Source organism: Larimichthys crocea, chromosome V, assembly GCF_000972845.2.
Source record: "Larimichthys crocea isolate SSNF chromosome V, L_crocea_2.0, whole genome shotgun sequence".
Lineage (NCBI taxonomy): Eukaryota > Metazoa > Chordata > Actinopteri > Sciaenidae > Larimichthys > Larimichthys crocea.
The window spans coordinates 2,930,963-2,944,461 of NC_040015.1; the positions used below are offsets into that span (position 1 = coordinate 2,930,963).

A 13,499-nucleotide genomic window follows, 5' to 3' on the forward strand; every position below is an offset into this window, starting at 1 on the left:
ACAGCAGGAAGTTAGTAATTGTAGTTTGGCTGCTGATTTCAAATCAGGAGGTGGAGGTGCAGCACTGACGCAGAGAAGATTAAGATACTTAACATAGAACGCAGCTCGTATTCACCCCAGAGAGGGTTAATGTGGCCGTGGTGTGCATGTATGTCTGTATGAATGAATGAGGTTTAGCATGTTGGCGCTGTCATGCTCTGCGTTGTGTATTTTCAGGTAAAGCCTCTCAAACAACCAAACATTCATTTTCTCCTAATAACCATCCTTTTCCACCTCTCAGGCTTCCGCCTAAAGAAAAGAATAGCACTGCTGCTCCTAACCTTGACACATGCCATGGCGTTGTGCAGCCGTTTTGATAAATTTACATTAAAAGAGGTGAGGTGCCTGGCTGCGGAATCTGCCTTCCACCGCCTTTAATCAATGAAAACGTTTTTGTGGGCCTCCGGAGAGTGAGCGGAGCCCAAGATAAATATTGGCAGAAAAGAAAAATGTGTCGTCCTCCCCAATCGAGGGGGACATAATGATATTCAAAAGGAGACCCCCTGCTGAGATGCAAGGCAAACTGTTCCTAAGCAACAAAACACATTTCCCTCTCCGAGTGCTCAGAACAAGGCTGATGACGGGCTTTCTGGGAAGTGTGTGTGCATGTGTGTGTATCCCCTGACGACTTAAACCAGCAGTTCGATGTGTGTGTCACTCTGTCTGTCTCCTATAAGTGTGTATTTATCTATTTGGGTATGAGTTTGGAATTTAAAGTCTGTGTAGGTGTGTGTTTGTCTGTCATCCCTCCATGGATTAAGGGGTGTTAAGGAACAGTGACCAGCATCAGTGAGAGTGGATTCAGACCAGATGCTGCCACGCACTCAGACATACACGGCTTACTGAAGCTGATGTCTTGTATTAGGTGTGATAGAGGAACATATATCATCTGAAGCCACATGTTAAAGGTCCTCAGTGCCATGTGACTGCCGCTGTGTACCGTTCAGTCACTTCATTAATACATTTAGAATAAAAAAGTAGTATTGTCGTTGTCACGTTACATTTCCCATAATGCAACCTATAACAGTGTTTCAGCTTATCATCCAGTAAACCCAACACAAGAGAAATTCTTTCCACTGATGGATGTTCATGTGACCTGATTGACAGCAGTTTACAAAAACGAACAATGGCGTCTCTTTGTCCGAGCCTCTCTGATACAAATCTAGAACATAATGAACATCATGAAAAGGATCATTGAAGCTCTTTAGACTGTGTTTGATGATACATGTTTGTCTGCAAATATGTCACCAGCTGATGATGAAGTGCTGTGTTATGATCATGAACACTGATAAAGTAAACATGATAATCATCATCATAACTGTATGGTTATATATGACACATTATAGTAAGTTTACTATGACTGAAAAGACAGAACATCAAACTTTAACATTTATAAAAACATTCTCAACAGCTAAGTTTCAGTTTATTATTATTATTATTATATAGTAGTAGTAGTAGCAGCAGCAACAACAGCAGCAATAGTAGTAGTAGTAGCAGCAGTAGAAGTAGTAGTAGTAGTAGTAGTATTAATAGTAGTAGTACTAGTATTATTATTATTATTATTAGTAGTAGTAGTAGTAGTAGTAGTAGCAGTAGTATTAGTAGTAGCAGTAGTAGTAGTAGTAGCAGTAGTAGTAGTATTAGTATTAGTAGTAGTAGTAGTAGTAGTAGTAGTAGTAGCAGCAGCAGCAACAGCAGCAGCAATAGTAGTAGTAGTAGCAGCAGTAGTAGCAGCAGCAGTAGTAGTAGTAGTAGTATTGAGTTTGTGAGAGTGGCTCACAGCTAATAGGTGATCTAAAACTGCCACCTAGTGGTACAACACTGGTAGTAGACAGAGGCCAGCCTACGCTCTGTAAATGACTTACCCAAACATAAACCTGGTCAGGAGCATATGCTGTTGTGCTGTAATTTGATGATTTTATTCATTTACTATTTGACATATTTGAAATCATTTGCAGTGTCACTCCAGGCCTGAAAACCTCCTCCTCCTCCTCCTGTGCCTCCAGTGTAAATATTAACACTCCCCCTGTGCTTTCAGCTCCAGTCCGGGCAGCATGGACTGAGTGAACTGGTTTGGATTAGTCAGATTGTTCTCATCATGTCAGAGGTGCTGTGGTCAGAGTTCATCTTCTTAATGAAGATAACCTGTCGGTCCTATCTGATGAATGAGGCTTCCCTTTGATTTGACATTTGTCACCTACACTTAAGTTATAATACAAGACATTCTGCATTCAGGATTTTACTAAGAATCATTTTAAAGTTTCAGAGTGTCCCTGTAACCATAGTAACTCAGAGTAACACAAAAACATAACTTAAATTAAATGAAACATACAATAAACCAGCATCCATATTAATGTGCAAACAATACAAAACAAAAACTAGTAAGAATAATACTGATGTTTCAGGTACTTGGAATTTTGGAATGGAATTTTCTATCCTTAGGTTACTCGGGGTCAGGGTCGGAACTGAATGTTGCCTTCACAGACATAATAGATACCTTGCTGTTGACGTTCCAATCTGCGTAAACAGACATCTGTGTCTCCTGACTAGAATATGTTGACAATAACACCTGCATGAGTAAAGACATTCTCTTTGACTAATTCTGGGCATATAGTATTTGTGGTGTTATCTTGGGGTTTAAAGTCGATCCACCAGGATGAGTTGGGCAGAATGTGCGCCCTCAGGCACTTCTGATGTACTTTGAGAGTGTCTCTAGTTCTCCTTGGCCAAGTGTCAATAAATAATACAGCACAAGACATCAGAGGCTCCTGAACACTTTCTTCCCTCCTGACCTCACCATTGACCTTTGACTACAGCAATTTCTCCACAACAGTAAGAAATATTGACATGTAACACTACAACCGCTTCAGAACTGTTTTGGATCTGTTTCTCTGATTGTGGTATGTGGAAGCACAAGTCAGACATTTTAGGCCACTGCACAAGATCAACAGAAATCAGTGAAAGCTATTATCTATTATTATTTTGATGCCATGATACAGTTGTTAACGGTGCACACTGTTATTCTCATCACTTCAGTGAATGGCAGTCATTCAACCCATCACAGCTGTCGGCAGACGTCACTCACTGACGTCACTCACTGACAGCCAAAAGAAGATTTGGACAAACAGTCCCGGCTTCCCTATCATAGCAGCTTAGTTTTGTTTATAACCTATAAAAAAAGCTTACATGCTTGTGCTTCACACAACAAATGAGTTGGTCTGCCTGGCTACAAATAAAGACAAAATATAATATAATGAGGCTGAACTTGCAGCTTGGGGGCCCCCTACTGGCCGAGGGGCCCTATGCATCTGCATAGTCCACATATAGCAAGTGACTCTGTATAGAGTACAAACTACAACGATGCCCTCTGAAATCCACATGAATTAACCAGAGGTGTGTGTGTTTTTATTTGCATAATAGAAATAAAACTGAATATATATAAATATAATATATATATATATATATATATATATATATATATATATATATATATAGAGAGAGAGAAGAGAGGAGAGAGAGAGAGAGAGAGGAGAGAGAGAGAGAGAGGAAACAACAAAAAATTCGCGAGAGAGAGAAGAGAGGCCAGAAAGGAAGAGAGAAGAGAAGAAAGGAGAGGGAGAGGTAGAATAGAAAGAGAGAGAGGAGAAGAAAGAGCGTAGAAAGAAAGAGAGGGGAGAAAGAGAAAGAGAAGAGGGGAGAGAGAAAAGAGAGAAGAGAGGAGGGAAAGAGAGAGGATAAGAGAGAGAGAAGGGGAGGAGGAAGGTAGAGAGAGCGAGGAAGAGGGAGGAAGAGAGAGGAAGAAAGAAGGAGGGAAAGAGAGAGAGAAGAAGAAGGGAGAGAAGGCCCAGAGAAAGAGGAAGAGGAGAGGAGTAGGGCCCAGAAAATGAGAGAGAGGAGGAAAAGGAAAAAGAAAACAGAGAGAAGAGGAGAGGGGGAGAGGGCCGAGGCCGGGCCACACCCCCCGAAGACTCTAAGGCAAGAAAAACACAATCAGGTGATCATACACTAATATAAATAGAGTTATGGATCTTATATTCCATTTCTGCCATATTATGTAAATACAGCCCCTAAATCTGACAGTGGAAGATAGAAGAAGCTGAAGTTTTTTTACTGCTGAGGAAAGCCGCAGAGACAGAAAGAGTGAAAAGAAACATGCGTGTGACACATATACTGACATGCGTGTGTAAAACATATTTGCAGGGGAAGTGTCGTGTCACTGGTCTCATCGAATGGCAGACTGTTCATTAAGACAGAAAATTAGATATTTGCTCCACGTTTAAGATTTCCTGTCAAACTGTGTGTTTTACTTTCAGGAATCTCTCCATGTTGTGTTTGTACCTGGTGCTCACAGATGGTGCAGTCAAATTGTCTTGCACCAGCTTGCGTCACAATGTTTCCCAAATAAACTTCACTAATTTCCCCATGTGGTAATTAAGTATGTACAATGAAATAATTTGGTGTTCGGTTGCAACCAATTATGTACACTTTGGAGTTTCAAGTGGCAACATGAGAGAGACACAAATTAGCTGCCATTTGTAACATTTATCCTTCCTGGATATCAGACGCCAAATCAAAGCAATTATGACCCGAGAATGCCTACTTTGGAGTTTACCGAGTTCATTACGCAAATTAACTTCCTAATTAGCTTTTGGCTTTGTACGCACTTTCATCCGCTTTTTTAGGGTGCTTTTAAGTAATGGCCGGCACACAAGAGCCCAAACAAAGCTGTGTGTCAATACAACAGGGGCAGGAGAATGGGCCACTTACAAATCAGACCTAATCAAAATCCCAGCATGAACAGAGGGACACTTGGCATGTGTTGGCTCAAATACTGTGAGTCTGAAAGACTCCACAATGTTTTCTACTAATAGAAATGCTGCATGTAATTGACTTCAGTCCCTAATAAACTCAACAGCTCTGGAAAATTAGGAGAAAAAAGGCTTTTATTTAAGTTTTCTCTTGTATTTGCATGGTGTCTGGTCCATCTACAGACATCACCTTTGCTGTCAGTAGTTAAAGGGGTTGTTCTTTAACAAGTATTCCGCCTGGAATGAAACAAACCAAAGAGATGATCATGATCCAAATCAAGTGACGTTACATACAAAGAATTCAGTAATAATTGGTGCTGAATAATACCAGGAAGTCCACAGGGTCCTGTGGTCGAGCTGTGCAGCATTCCTTCAGACCCTGTGTCAGTGTGGGCATGACGTGCTCCATCAAGTAGTCCCTCAGTGGGACTGATTGGGCCTTCAACACCTCCTCCTGCTGCTGCCTCGCGTCCTCCAAACCCTTAGTCTGACACACAGGATGCATCACATTTCATTACATATAAAACTTTCACTGTGTCGTAACACGAGTACGATAATAATATAATATAAAAAATATCAGGTTCCTCTGGTCCCTCAAAAACAATCAATCAGTCGAGGACGATAGCATTGCAAGTTTGTCAATATTTAACACGTTCATTCTCCTCATTCCAGCACCTGTGTGTATGTATGGCCATCAGCCAATGACAATGGACCTGATGTTTGAGCTTGGATACTTTGAAAAGAACCTGACAACTCTGATCAAACTGACAAAGAGCCAGATGTGTGTGTTGAATGTTGTGATGTTGTGTGTGTTGAGCATCTGATTCACTGAGACAGCAGCTCATTACACTGATCCTGGTGCTGCTGCTGACATTGCTCATGAAGCTCAGAAAAAAATAATAATGTAAGCTTGATTTCAAAATATGTTCTTTGGCTTTTTTTTATTCTAAACTACTGTTACGGTTCCTCATAGGATGATTATAATCTGATATGTGAGGAGGCATTCAAATGAATAAACACAGGAGATCTGAGGGGGGGCAGAGAGGATGGATGGAGATGGTGCTGGATGCTAATGCTGAGGTAAATGCACTGGCTCCTCTGCAACACTACAGACTGCATGAACACGTGTTATGATTGCATGACTTATGATCAGAAGTTACTTCACTGTCTGTGGTGATTTTAACGTTGAATGAGGAGACTCTTCATGCTTCTGTCAGAGTGTGTCACTGATGGTGTGCTGGTTTAACACTAAAAGCCAGTAAGTGGTCCTTTGAGTCCCATCTTGTCCTGTATTGGCAGCTCTAGTGTAAACAGGTTCGGCGAGGGTCAGTCTCACATCACGATGCTGTAAAACAGCTGACTTCATGTCTGTGACTGACCTGTGAGGTCACAGCACAAACAACATCCTTTTTGTGGGCAAGTTTTTCCTCACTCGAACCGAGGGTCTAAGGACAGAGGGTGTCACTCCCTGTACAGATTGTAAAGCCCTCAGAGGCAAATGTACTTTGTGACTTTGGGCTATACAAATAAAATTGATTTGATTTGATTTGATCCCCAGTACCTACCCACTCCTCCCAGCATGCAGTCCTTTGTCTGGTCTCCTCTGCCTCCTTTCTCTCCTCCTCAGCTCTCTCCTGGGCCTCTCTTCTCATCCTCTCCTCAGCCTTCCTCCTCTCCTCTTCCTCCACTTCCTGGCTGCTGGGGCCGTAGTTTCTGGGCTGGCCCACTGTGTCGAAGATCTTCTGCATCAGCAGCAGGCAGTCAGGTTCATTGCTGCTGGTGATCTCTGACAGGATGAGAGGACGACAAGGAACATAGTGAGGTCTGATGATGAAGACTTCAGCTGTCAGTGATGGCAGATTCATGTCTTTTAGATTAGCGCCTCATCAGCAGGTAAGGCATCAAAATTGACATGAATAATAAACAGCACAGTTTGCACCAATGAACTCTCCTGTGTATCACACACACACACAGGATGGCGTACCCAGGTACAGAGGGGTGATGTCCAGCTCATCAAAGTAGTTGACAACAGTTTCATCCTCCATGCTGTTCTCTCTGTACATGTCCAGTCGCTGAAGGAAGTGCTCTTGTTCGTAGTTGTGCTCCTGTACCAGCCTCTCACACAGGTTCATCACCCGATCCTTCAGGAAGGCATCTGACGCATCCAAGCACAGCACAAACTCTGCACACACACAAGGAAACATTACACACAGCACACCACTGGACACTACATGTGCCACAAACATGCTTTAATCTCACTGCTGAGGAGGACATCATACGCACCTGGCATAACCCTCTTGCTGTGTAAAGAACTCAAGGAAGTCTCTTCTTCTGCTTCATGTTCATCAGCTAAAAAACAGACAGAAAACATGCAGGTGTGTGTGTGTGTATAGCATCCACCTCACACTGATTCTGACATTAGTGCTGTCTCACCATAGAAGAGCTCTTTAGCTTGTTCGTATGTTTTGGGAAAGCCGTCCAGGACAAAGCCCTGGTTTCTGCATGGGTTAGACATCAGCTTATCCCTCACCACTTTCACCAGCAGCTGATCATCCAACAGACCTAACAGACATGAAGCTTCATACTCAAAGGACATTCCGATTCCAGAAGTTTAGCAGCAAAGTTGGGACACTTGTAAAAGACAAGAAGTCGAAAGCAGGATGTTGGAGATATCCTGACCTTAAGGACCTGGTATGGCCCTGGCTCCAAAAACACTGGATCCTACACTTCCACTAATGTCTGTTAAATGTCCATTGTGGACAGGAAGCTAGTGAGAGCAAAGTGTGTGTTTCTGTGTTGTATATTTGAGTTGTACCACGCAGTCATCACAGTGTGTACCATCATTCTGCTCCATACTGTCCTTCAGGCTGCTCAGAAGCTCCCAGGCCTCTGCTTTCAAGTCCTCATTCTCTGCATTCTTCACAGCATCTTCCTAGAAATGGCGATCAAAATACAATCAGATGAGACATGTACAGAAAATCTATATTTGTTTTTTCACACAAGTTCATGTGCCTTAGGGAAAGCCCACCAGCTGTGAGATGGTTTCAGAAATGGTCTCCTTCAGAGTGATGTGATGGAGTTTGTAGTGTTCACAGATCTGTTTGGACACTGTGCTCTTCCCTACTGCAGGAGGGCCCAGCACACACAGACGAATGGGCTGGAGAGAACACTGATATGGATTATCTGAACACTTTCATCATTTTCAACATCCACAATATAAGAAGCTGAAACGAGGATATCATTCACCATTTCATGGTGGTGAACTATATTCACAAACCTACCAGCAGTCCCCTGGTCTGCCGGTATTCCTCTACCACCAGCTCTATGTTGTCCACAAGACCAGACTCACACACCCAGTTAATAGAGAACAAGTCCTTGAGATGGATGCCCTCCATACGAAGGTTGACCTGCATGGAATCAATTTCCATGATCTGTCAAGGGGAAATCAACAGAATAATTATAGACCTGGAGTCAGGACACAGATGGTACAGCTGAGCTGAACTCAAGCAGAGATGGTTAGATTTCATTTCTAGCTTATAAACAAGATATAATAATGACAGCAAGTTTGTGAATAGAATGAGAAAGAACTAGAATTAAAATGTAAACTCTGTAAAGCATGGCAGTAAAGAAAGCACAACTGAAACAGGTCCAACATACACTCAAGTCCTGTATGAGAAAGGCGTCCTCACATGGCTTCTTCTGGATCTTCCCTGGTCCAAGCACAGAGGTGAGTGTCTGGTGGAGAAACAACTCATATATCATAACATTATATCATCACCTGTGTCTATGAAAACATATTAAACATTATCACAAATAATACCTGTAATCAAACCTGTTTGTTTGTGTAAAACAATAAAGTTCTAAATAGCTCTGACATCTTAAGGTTTGATTTAATGAAACATCTTCAATCCATTCATAGGGACATGTCTCAGATTTTTGACAAACGATTTCTTGATCAGTTGCGACACACACCTTCACAACGTCCTCCATTGTATTGTTGGAATAGTCCACAGCTAGCAGATAATATGGCTTGGGCTGAAGTTCAATCACGTTCTGAATCACACTTAAACATAAAGAAATATCATTTTTATAGCATATAAATAAATACATATTTACATATATACTCCACATCCAACTCATCTTTATGTCACCAATGCAAGTCATCACAGATCATACAGGCTCTGTGCAACATACAGCCATTGTTCAGATAAAGAACATACAACATGTATTAGTAGTATGTGTGTGTGTGTGTGTGTGTGTCCGACCTTGCCAAGTCATTGATGTGAATCATGGGAATGATGTTGTTGCCGTCTCCAAAGACAGGTATTTCAGGTTCTTGTCCCAGCCATGATGTCTAGTAACACAGATTCAGTTAGTTACACATGAGGCAGGTTTCCTGTTTACTGCTCCACAGCTGACAAAGGAGACAGAACTTTGTCTCAGGGAGTGAGACCTGTTGATGCCAGACTACATCCTACATGTGTCAGTGGGTGAGAGTGATCCCAGAGGGCTGGACCTGATAGGCTGTAGGACAGACAATACATGGTGTCTTTCATTCATTCTGTCCTTCTTCCTTCTACAGTGGAGGTGGTGAGTGCAAAGTTAGCATGATCAGCAGAGCCACAATGGCCACATTTATGCAAAATAGGATTTTTACCTATTCCCAGATTTAATTTCATTGACAACAAACATTGACAACCAGAGCCCATTCAAACATGACTCGTCAACAAATGGAAACCAGAACATCTTGGTCCCTTGCCTACAGATTATGTATTCATATTAGCTCAGATCTATTCAGGTATTAGCCAGTTTATTTCTCCAATCTTTTATTGCATTTGACTTACACATTCTTCTGCTGTTCTGAAAATACTTCCAGAACATCCTCAGACTTTTGCAGCCATCTGAAAATATATTCTGTTGTATAATTTTTCCATTTACTGTTTTTTTTTTTTACCTCCAAAAAGACACAACAAGCTTCTATTTGTTCATGTTGTCAACAAAAACTATGATGACCTCTATTTCACAACAAAATCGAGACTAAAAGTAAAAATGTCGAATGTAAAATGCTTTGCATTCTTTGCTGATGATAAATGTGCCTGATGGTATCAGTCCTGATCAGTGTCCAGTGACAGTGAGTGGTTCTGTTTACACAATGAGAGTTTGGAATGTGTTTGGATCAGTGATGATGAGACTAAAATTTCACGACTACATATTTAAAACCTAATAAAAGTCACCCTACAAAACTAAGTAACATTTGGACCAAGCCAGGTTCAAGTCCTCAGTTGGATTTCAGTTACTGGAACCAACGTAGATCTCTAATTCTGACTTTTAGTTTCAGTGACAAATACAGACACAATATATATTAATATATCTATATGATGGAAAATGTAAAGAATCCCACCTTGAAAAAGAAGTGGAAGACCTGCTCTCCCATCCCATAAGTCAGTCCTGAAGCCACCACGTACGTTGAGAACAATGTCCGGTTCTAAAAACAATAAACCATGTGACAGGGGGACATCAATCAATCATGTGTTTCCATGTGTATACAAGCTGTAATAACTCAGGGAATTGAAACTGACAGTTTTGCCCATTTTCACCACTCTCTTCTCCAGATCAATGTGCTGGTTGAAGTTGGGATGTGCTCTTCTTCTCCAGAAAATCTCATCAGTGAAAGGAAGCTCCAAATCATCCTGTTGACAGACAAGCAAGGATGCTGCAACATAAATCTGATAAGGCCAGAGTTTATGTAAAACTATATATTCTGTACATATATAGGGCAGCTGCAGCTCAGGAGTAGAGCAGGTTGTTCAAACCCCGGCTCCTTCACTCTGCATGTCGACGTGTCGCTGGGCAAGATACTGAACCCCAAATTGCTCCCTGTAAGTCGCTTTAGATGAAAGCGTCAGTTAAATGACTACATGCAAATATAACAGTAATTCAATTCTTCACTGCTGCTTCACCACTGCTTGAAGTTATAAAAGTATTGATATTATGAGGAATGACATTGACATAAAAGTTTATTTAACAATTAATAACTGATTTATCAACAGAAAATATTCTGTGATGGGCAGTTTTTTTAGACTACACACTACATGATGGCCAACATCATAAGATGTGATAAAAAATAAAACCCATGATGACATGTTGGCTGTCCACAGGTGCTGTATGTGTACACTTACAGGATTGACTGGCTTGCTGCACGCCCAGGTCATCACAGTGGATACGAGGATGAACATCTTTGGTCCAGAAAAATCTGTCATTTTATTGTGGAGAGCTACAAACATGATGAGAGGAGTCACTTCCTGATTTATGAATTACAGTATTATTATATTGAATTATTATCTATCGTGTGTTGGCTGCAGACAATCTGTGTTATATTACACAATGTAATATAACACATCCAGATATGCATACAATGAGTAAATATAAACAAAAAAAATCCTCTCTTAATTGCTGAAGTTATGACAACTTCAATAATGGATCTGTGAGCAGGACAAGTTCAGTAAGCAGCAAGAATTACAACAAACAGAAAGTAACAGTGAATTATTATAGCAGAATGCTCAGAGCTATATTACATAGTGTAGATGCATTTGAAGACTTGAACAGCCCATCGACCAATCAGAGACTGACCACTGCTCACCTGAAACAGCCCACAGGGCCTCTTCTACCTGTCCAGCATGCTGGGAAATGTTGTAGATCACAACGTCACACTGCATCAGTTTAGACAGCAGCTCGTCCCTGTCCATGTGCTGGGAAACAAAAAAGACTGCTCAGAGATCATAATGTTAGTTTACAGTAGGCTCATACAGTATATACGCAGTATACAGCAGGGATCTTCAACCAGGGGTCCACAAAGGTACAGTACTGCAGGGGTCTGCCATAATATAATATTTTTGTGATAAGAATTGACCGTTTTCACCAAAATAATGGTGACTGTGAGGGTGCAGATAATGAGAAACTACAAACGGCCGGGGCATTTACACTCCAATTGGATGAACCAGTGGACATGCCCAAAGACGCACAGCTCTCATTTAATAACCAAAAAAAATGATGCATGGACTTTTTATCAGTCATCAACACATATAGGCCAATAACCCAGTATATAAATAGGTTATTAAGGTGAAATAGAAAGTGAATAAAGTGAATAAAACAGTTATTATAGGTCAGCATTAAAATGTAACACATGTGGTGGTCTCTGTTCTGTTTGTTTCTTGTCCAAGGGGTCCTATAGAGTACAGAGTATTGAGTACAGGAGAAGGTTTGAACGTTAACTTACTAAATACTCCTCCAACACATACGGTCTGTCCTCGTCTTTGTCAGACACAGTTCCAGCCAGCAGGAACGCTCGGCCTGCGCTGTGGTGTGAAGTCACCTCCTCCTCCTCCTCCTCCTCCTTCTCCTCTTTCTCAGTGTCCTCTCCTTTAGGAGACACACACTCTGACAGAAACTGCAGAGAACACACGGAACATTAACACCGGTAACGTAGCAGCTGGACCTCCACATACATGGCGTATGTTTACCTTGGCGATACATTTCGAGGCGTATGAGTCTATGTTGTTGATGAAAACTCTCCTGGGTGACCGCTGGACTTTCTCCATCTTCGGCTCCGCCATGTCAGCCTGTCTGTTAGCAAGCGTTGTTGGGTGTCTTGTTGCTATAGAAACGGCCCTCTCGTCGCGAGCGAACAACGTACGCGCCCTCGCGCGTCGCACGCAGACAGCCTGAACGGCAGATTCACCGTGTAGCACGTGTCCATGCATACATCAATATACTCACATTTACCGGTAATATAAAACTGACATTTCTAACAGAGCAATGAGCTAAACCAAAACAAGAAGCTTAAAGGGGCTAAACAGAGACACATCACACATTGTACAGTCATGTAATCCATTGTTAATAAAAACAAAACCATATGAAGTGCAGGCTCACACATAATCACCTACATGCTCCATGCCATCAAGCTGAGCTTCAGGTTGACATCTCTACATGCACTGATGCCGACCTCATGTGGCCGGCTGCTGTTCTGTGATGAGGACTGTTGATGGCTTCAGGGAAGGGCCAATGTGGCAACACTAGATAAGTTTAAGAAGAATGCCACATTTGAAAAGGCATTTGGGTTATTGGCTGAATCTGCAGGTAACCTGACACTTTGTATTAAAGCACAGGTCTTCAACCTTTTTCAGCCCAAACAGCCAGCCTGGCCTAAAAAAAACGTTTATATTTACTTTACTGACCTTTTATTTCACCTTATTAACCTGTTTATATACTGGGTTATTAGCATATGTGTTTATGATTGAGACACAAAGTTCATGGAAACATTTATTTTGTAAATAGTTTTTTGTTAAAAGTAGCTTGTTATTGCATATTAATGCTTGGAGTTTACTCAATATCATTTTTGTTATATTTTTTATAACAAACTATTTTGGTAAAAATTATCAATTATTATGACAAAAATTGCCCCTGCAGTACCTGTGTATCTGTGGACCCTCTAGGAAAAAACAAATTTAGGAATTATTTCAACAGTCATGTTTGCAGTCAGCTGGGTGAACCTTGAAAGGTGAAGCAGCTGGTCTTCACATGAGACTTCAGTCAATCTGGTGAAGACCAAGATGTTCAAGAGGATTGTGGGAGATGAGAACCTCAGCAGCAAGT

General features: G+C 41.4%; 1 protein-coding gene across 1 annotated transcript; it reads right to left on the reverse strand.

Moving 5' to 3' along the window:
• Positions 1-4,974: 4,974 nt before the first annotated feature.
• ak7b (adenylate kinase 7b) lies at positions 4,975-12,549 on the reverse strand. The gene is made up of 18 exons (XM_027278687.1): positions 12,368-12,549; positions 12,124-12,294; positions 11,488-11,596; positions 11,027-11,121; positions 10,427-10,537; positions 10,249-10,332; positions 9,113-9,201; positions 8,820-8,910; positions 8,505-8,582; positions 8,129-8,278; positions 7,876-8,004; positions 7,686-7,779; positions 7,281-7,409; positions 7,131-7,196; positions 6,832-7,029; positions 6,413-6,633; positions 5,176-5,334; positions 4,975-5,084 (listed from the first exon to the last, which is right to left on the reverse strand). The coding sequence occupies exons 1-18, from the start codon at positions 12,458-12,460 to the stop codon at positions 5,046-5,048; spliced, it is 2,106 nt and encodes a 701-aa protein (XP_027134488.1). The 5' UTR covers positions 12,461-12,549; the 3' UTR covers positions 4,975-5,045.
• Positions 12,550-13,499: the final 950 nt, after the last annotated feature.

What these genes read in the sequence shown, in the direction of transcription:
- ak7b (XM_027278687.1), bottom strand. Translation starts at nt 12,460, where the DNA reads ATGGCGGAGCCGAAGATGGAGAAAGTCCAGCGGTCACCCAGGAGAGTT. An exon ending in CATCACCCCTCTGTACCTGG is followed by an intron (nt 6,634 to 6,831) that starts GTACGCCATCCT and finishes TCATCCTGTCAG; the next exon opens with AGATCACCAGCAGCAATGAA. An exon ending in CTGCATGCTGGGAGGAGTGG is followed by an intron (nt 5,335 to 6,412) that starts GTAGGTACTGGG and finishes CCTGTGTGTCAG; the next exon opens with ACTAAGGGTTTGGAGGACGC.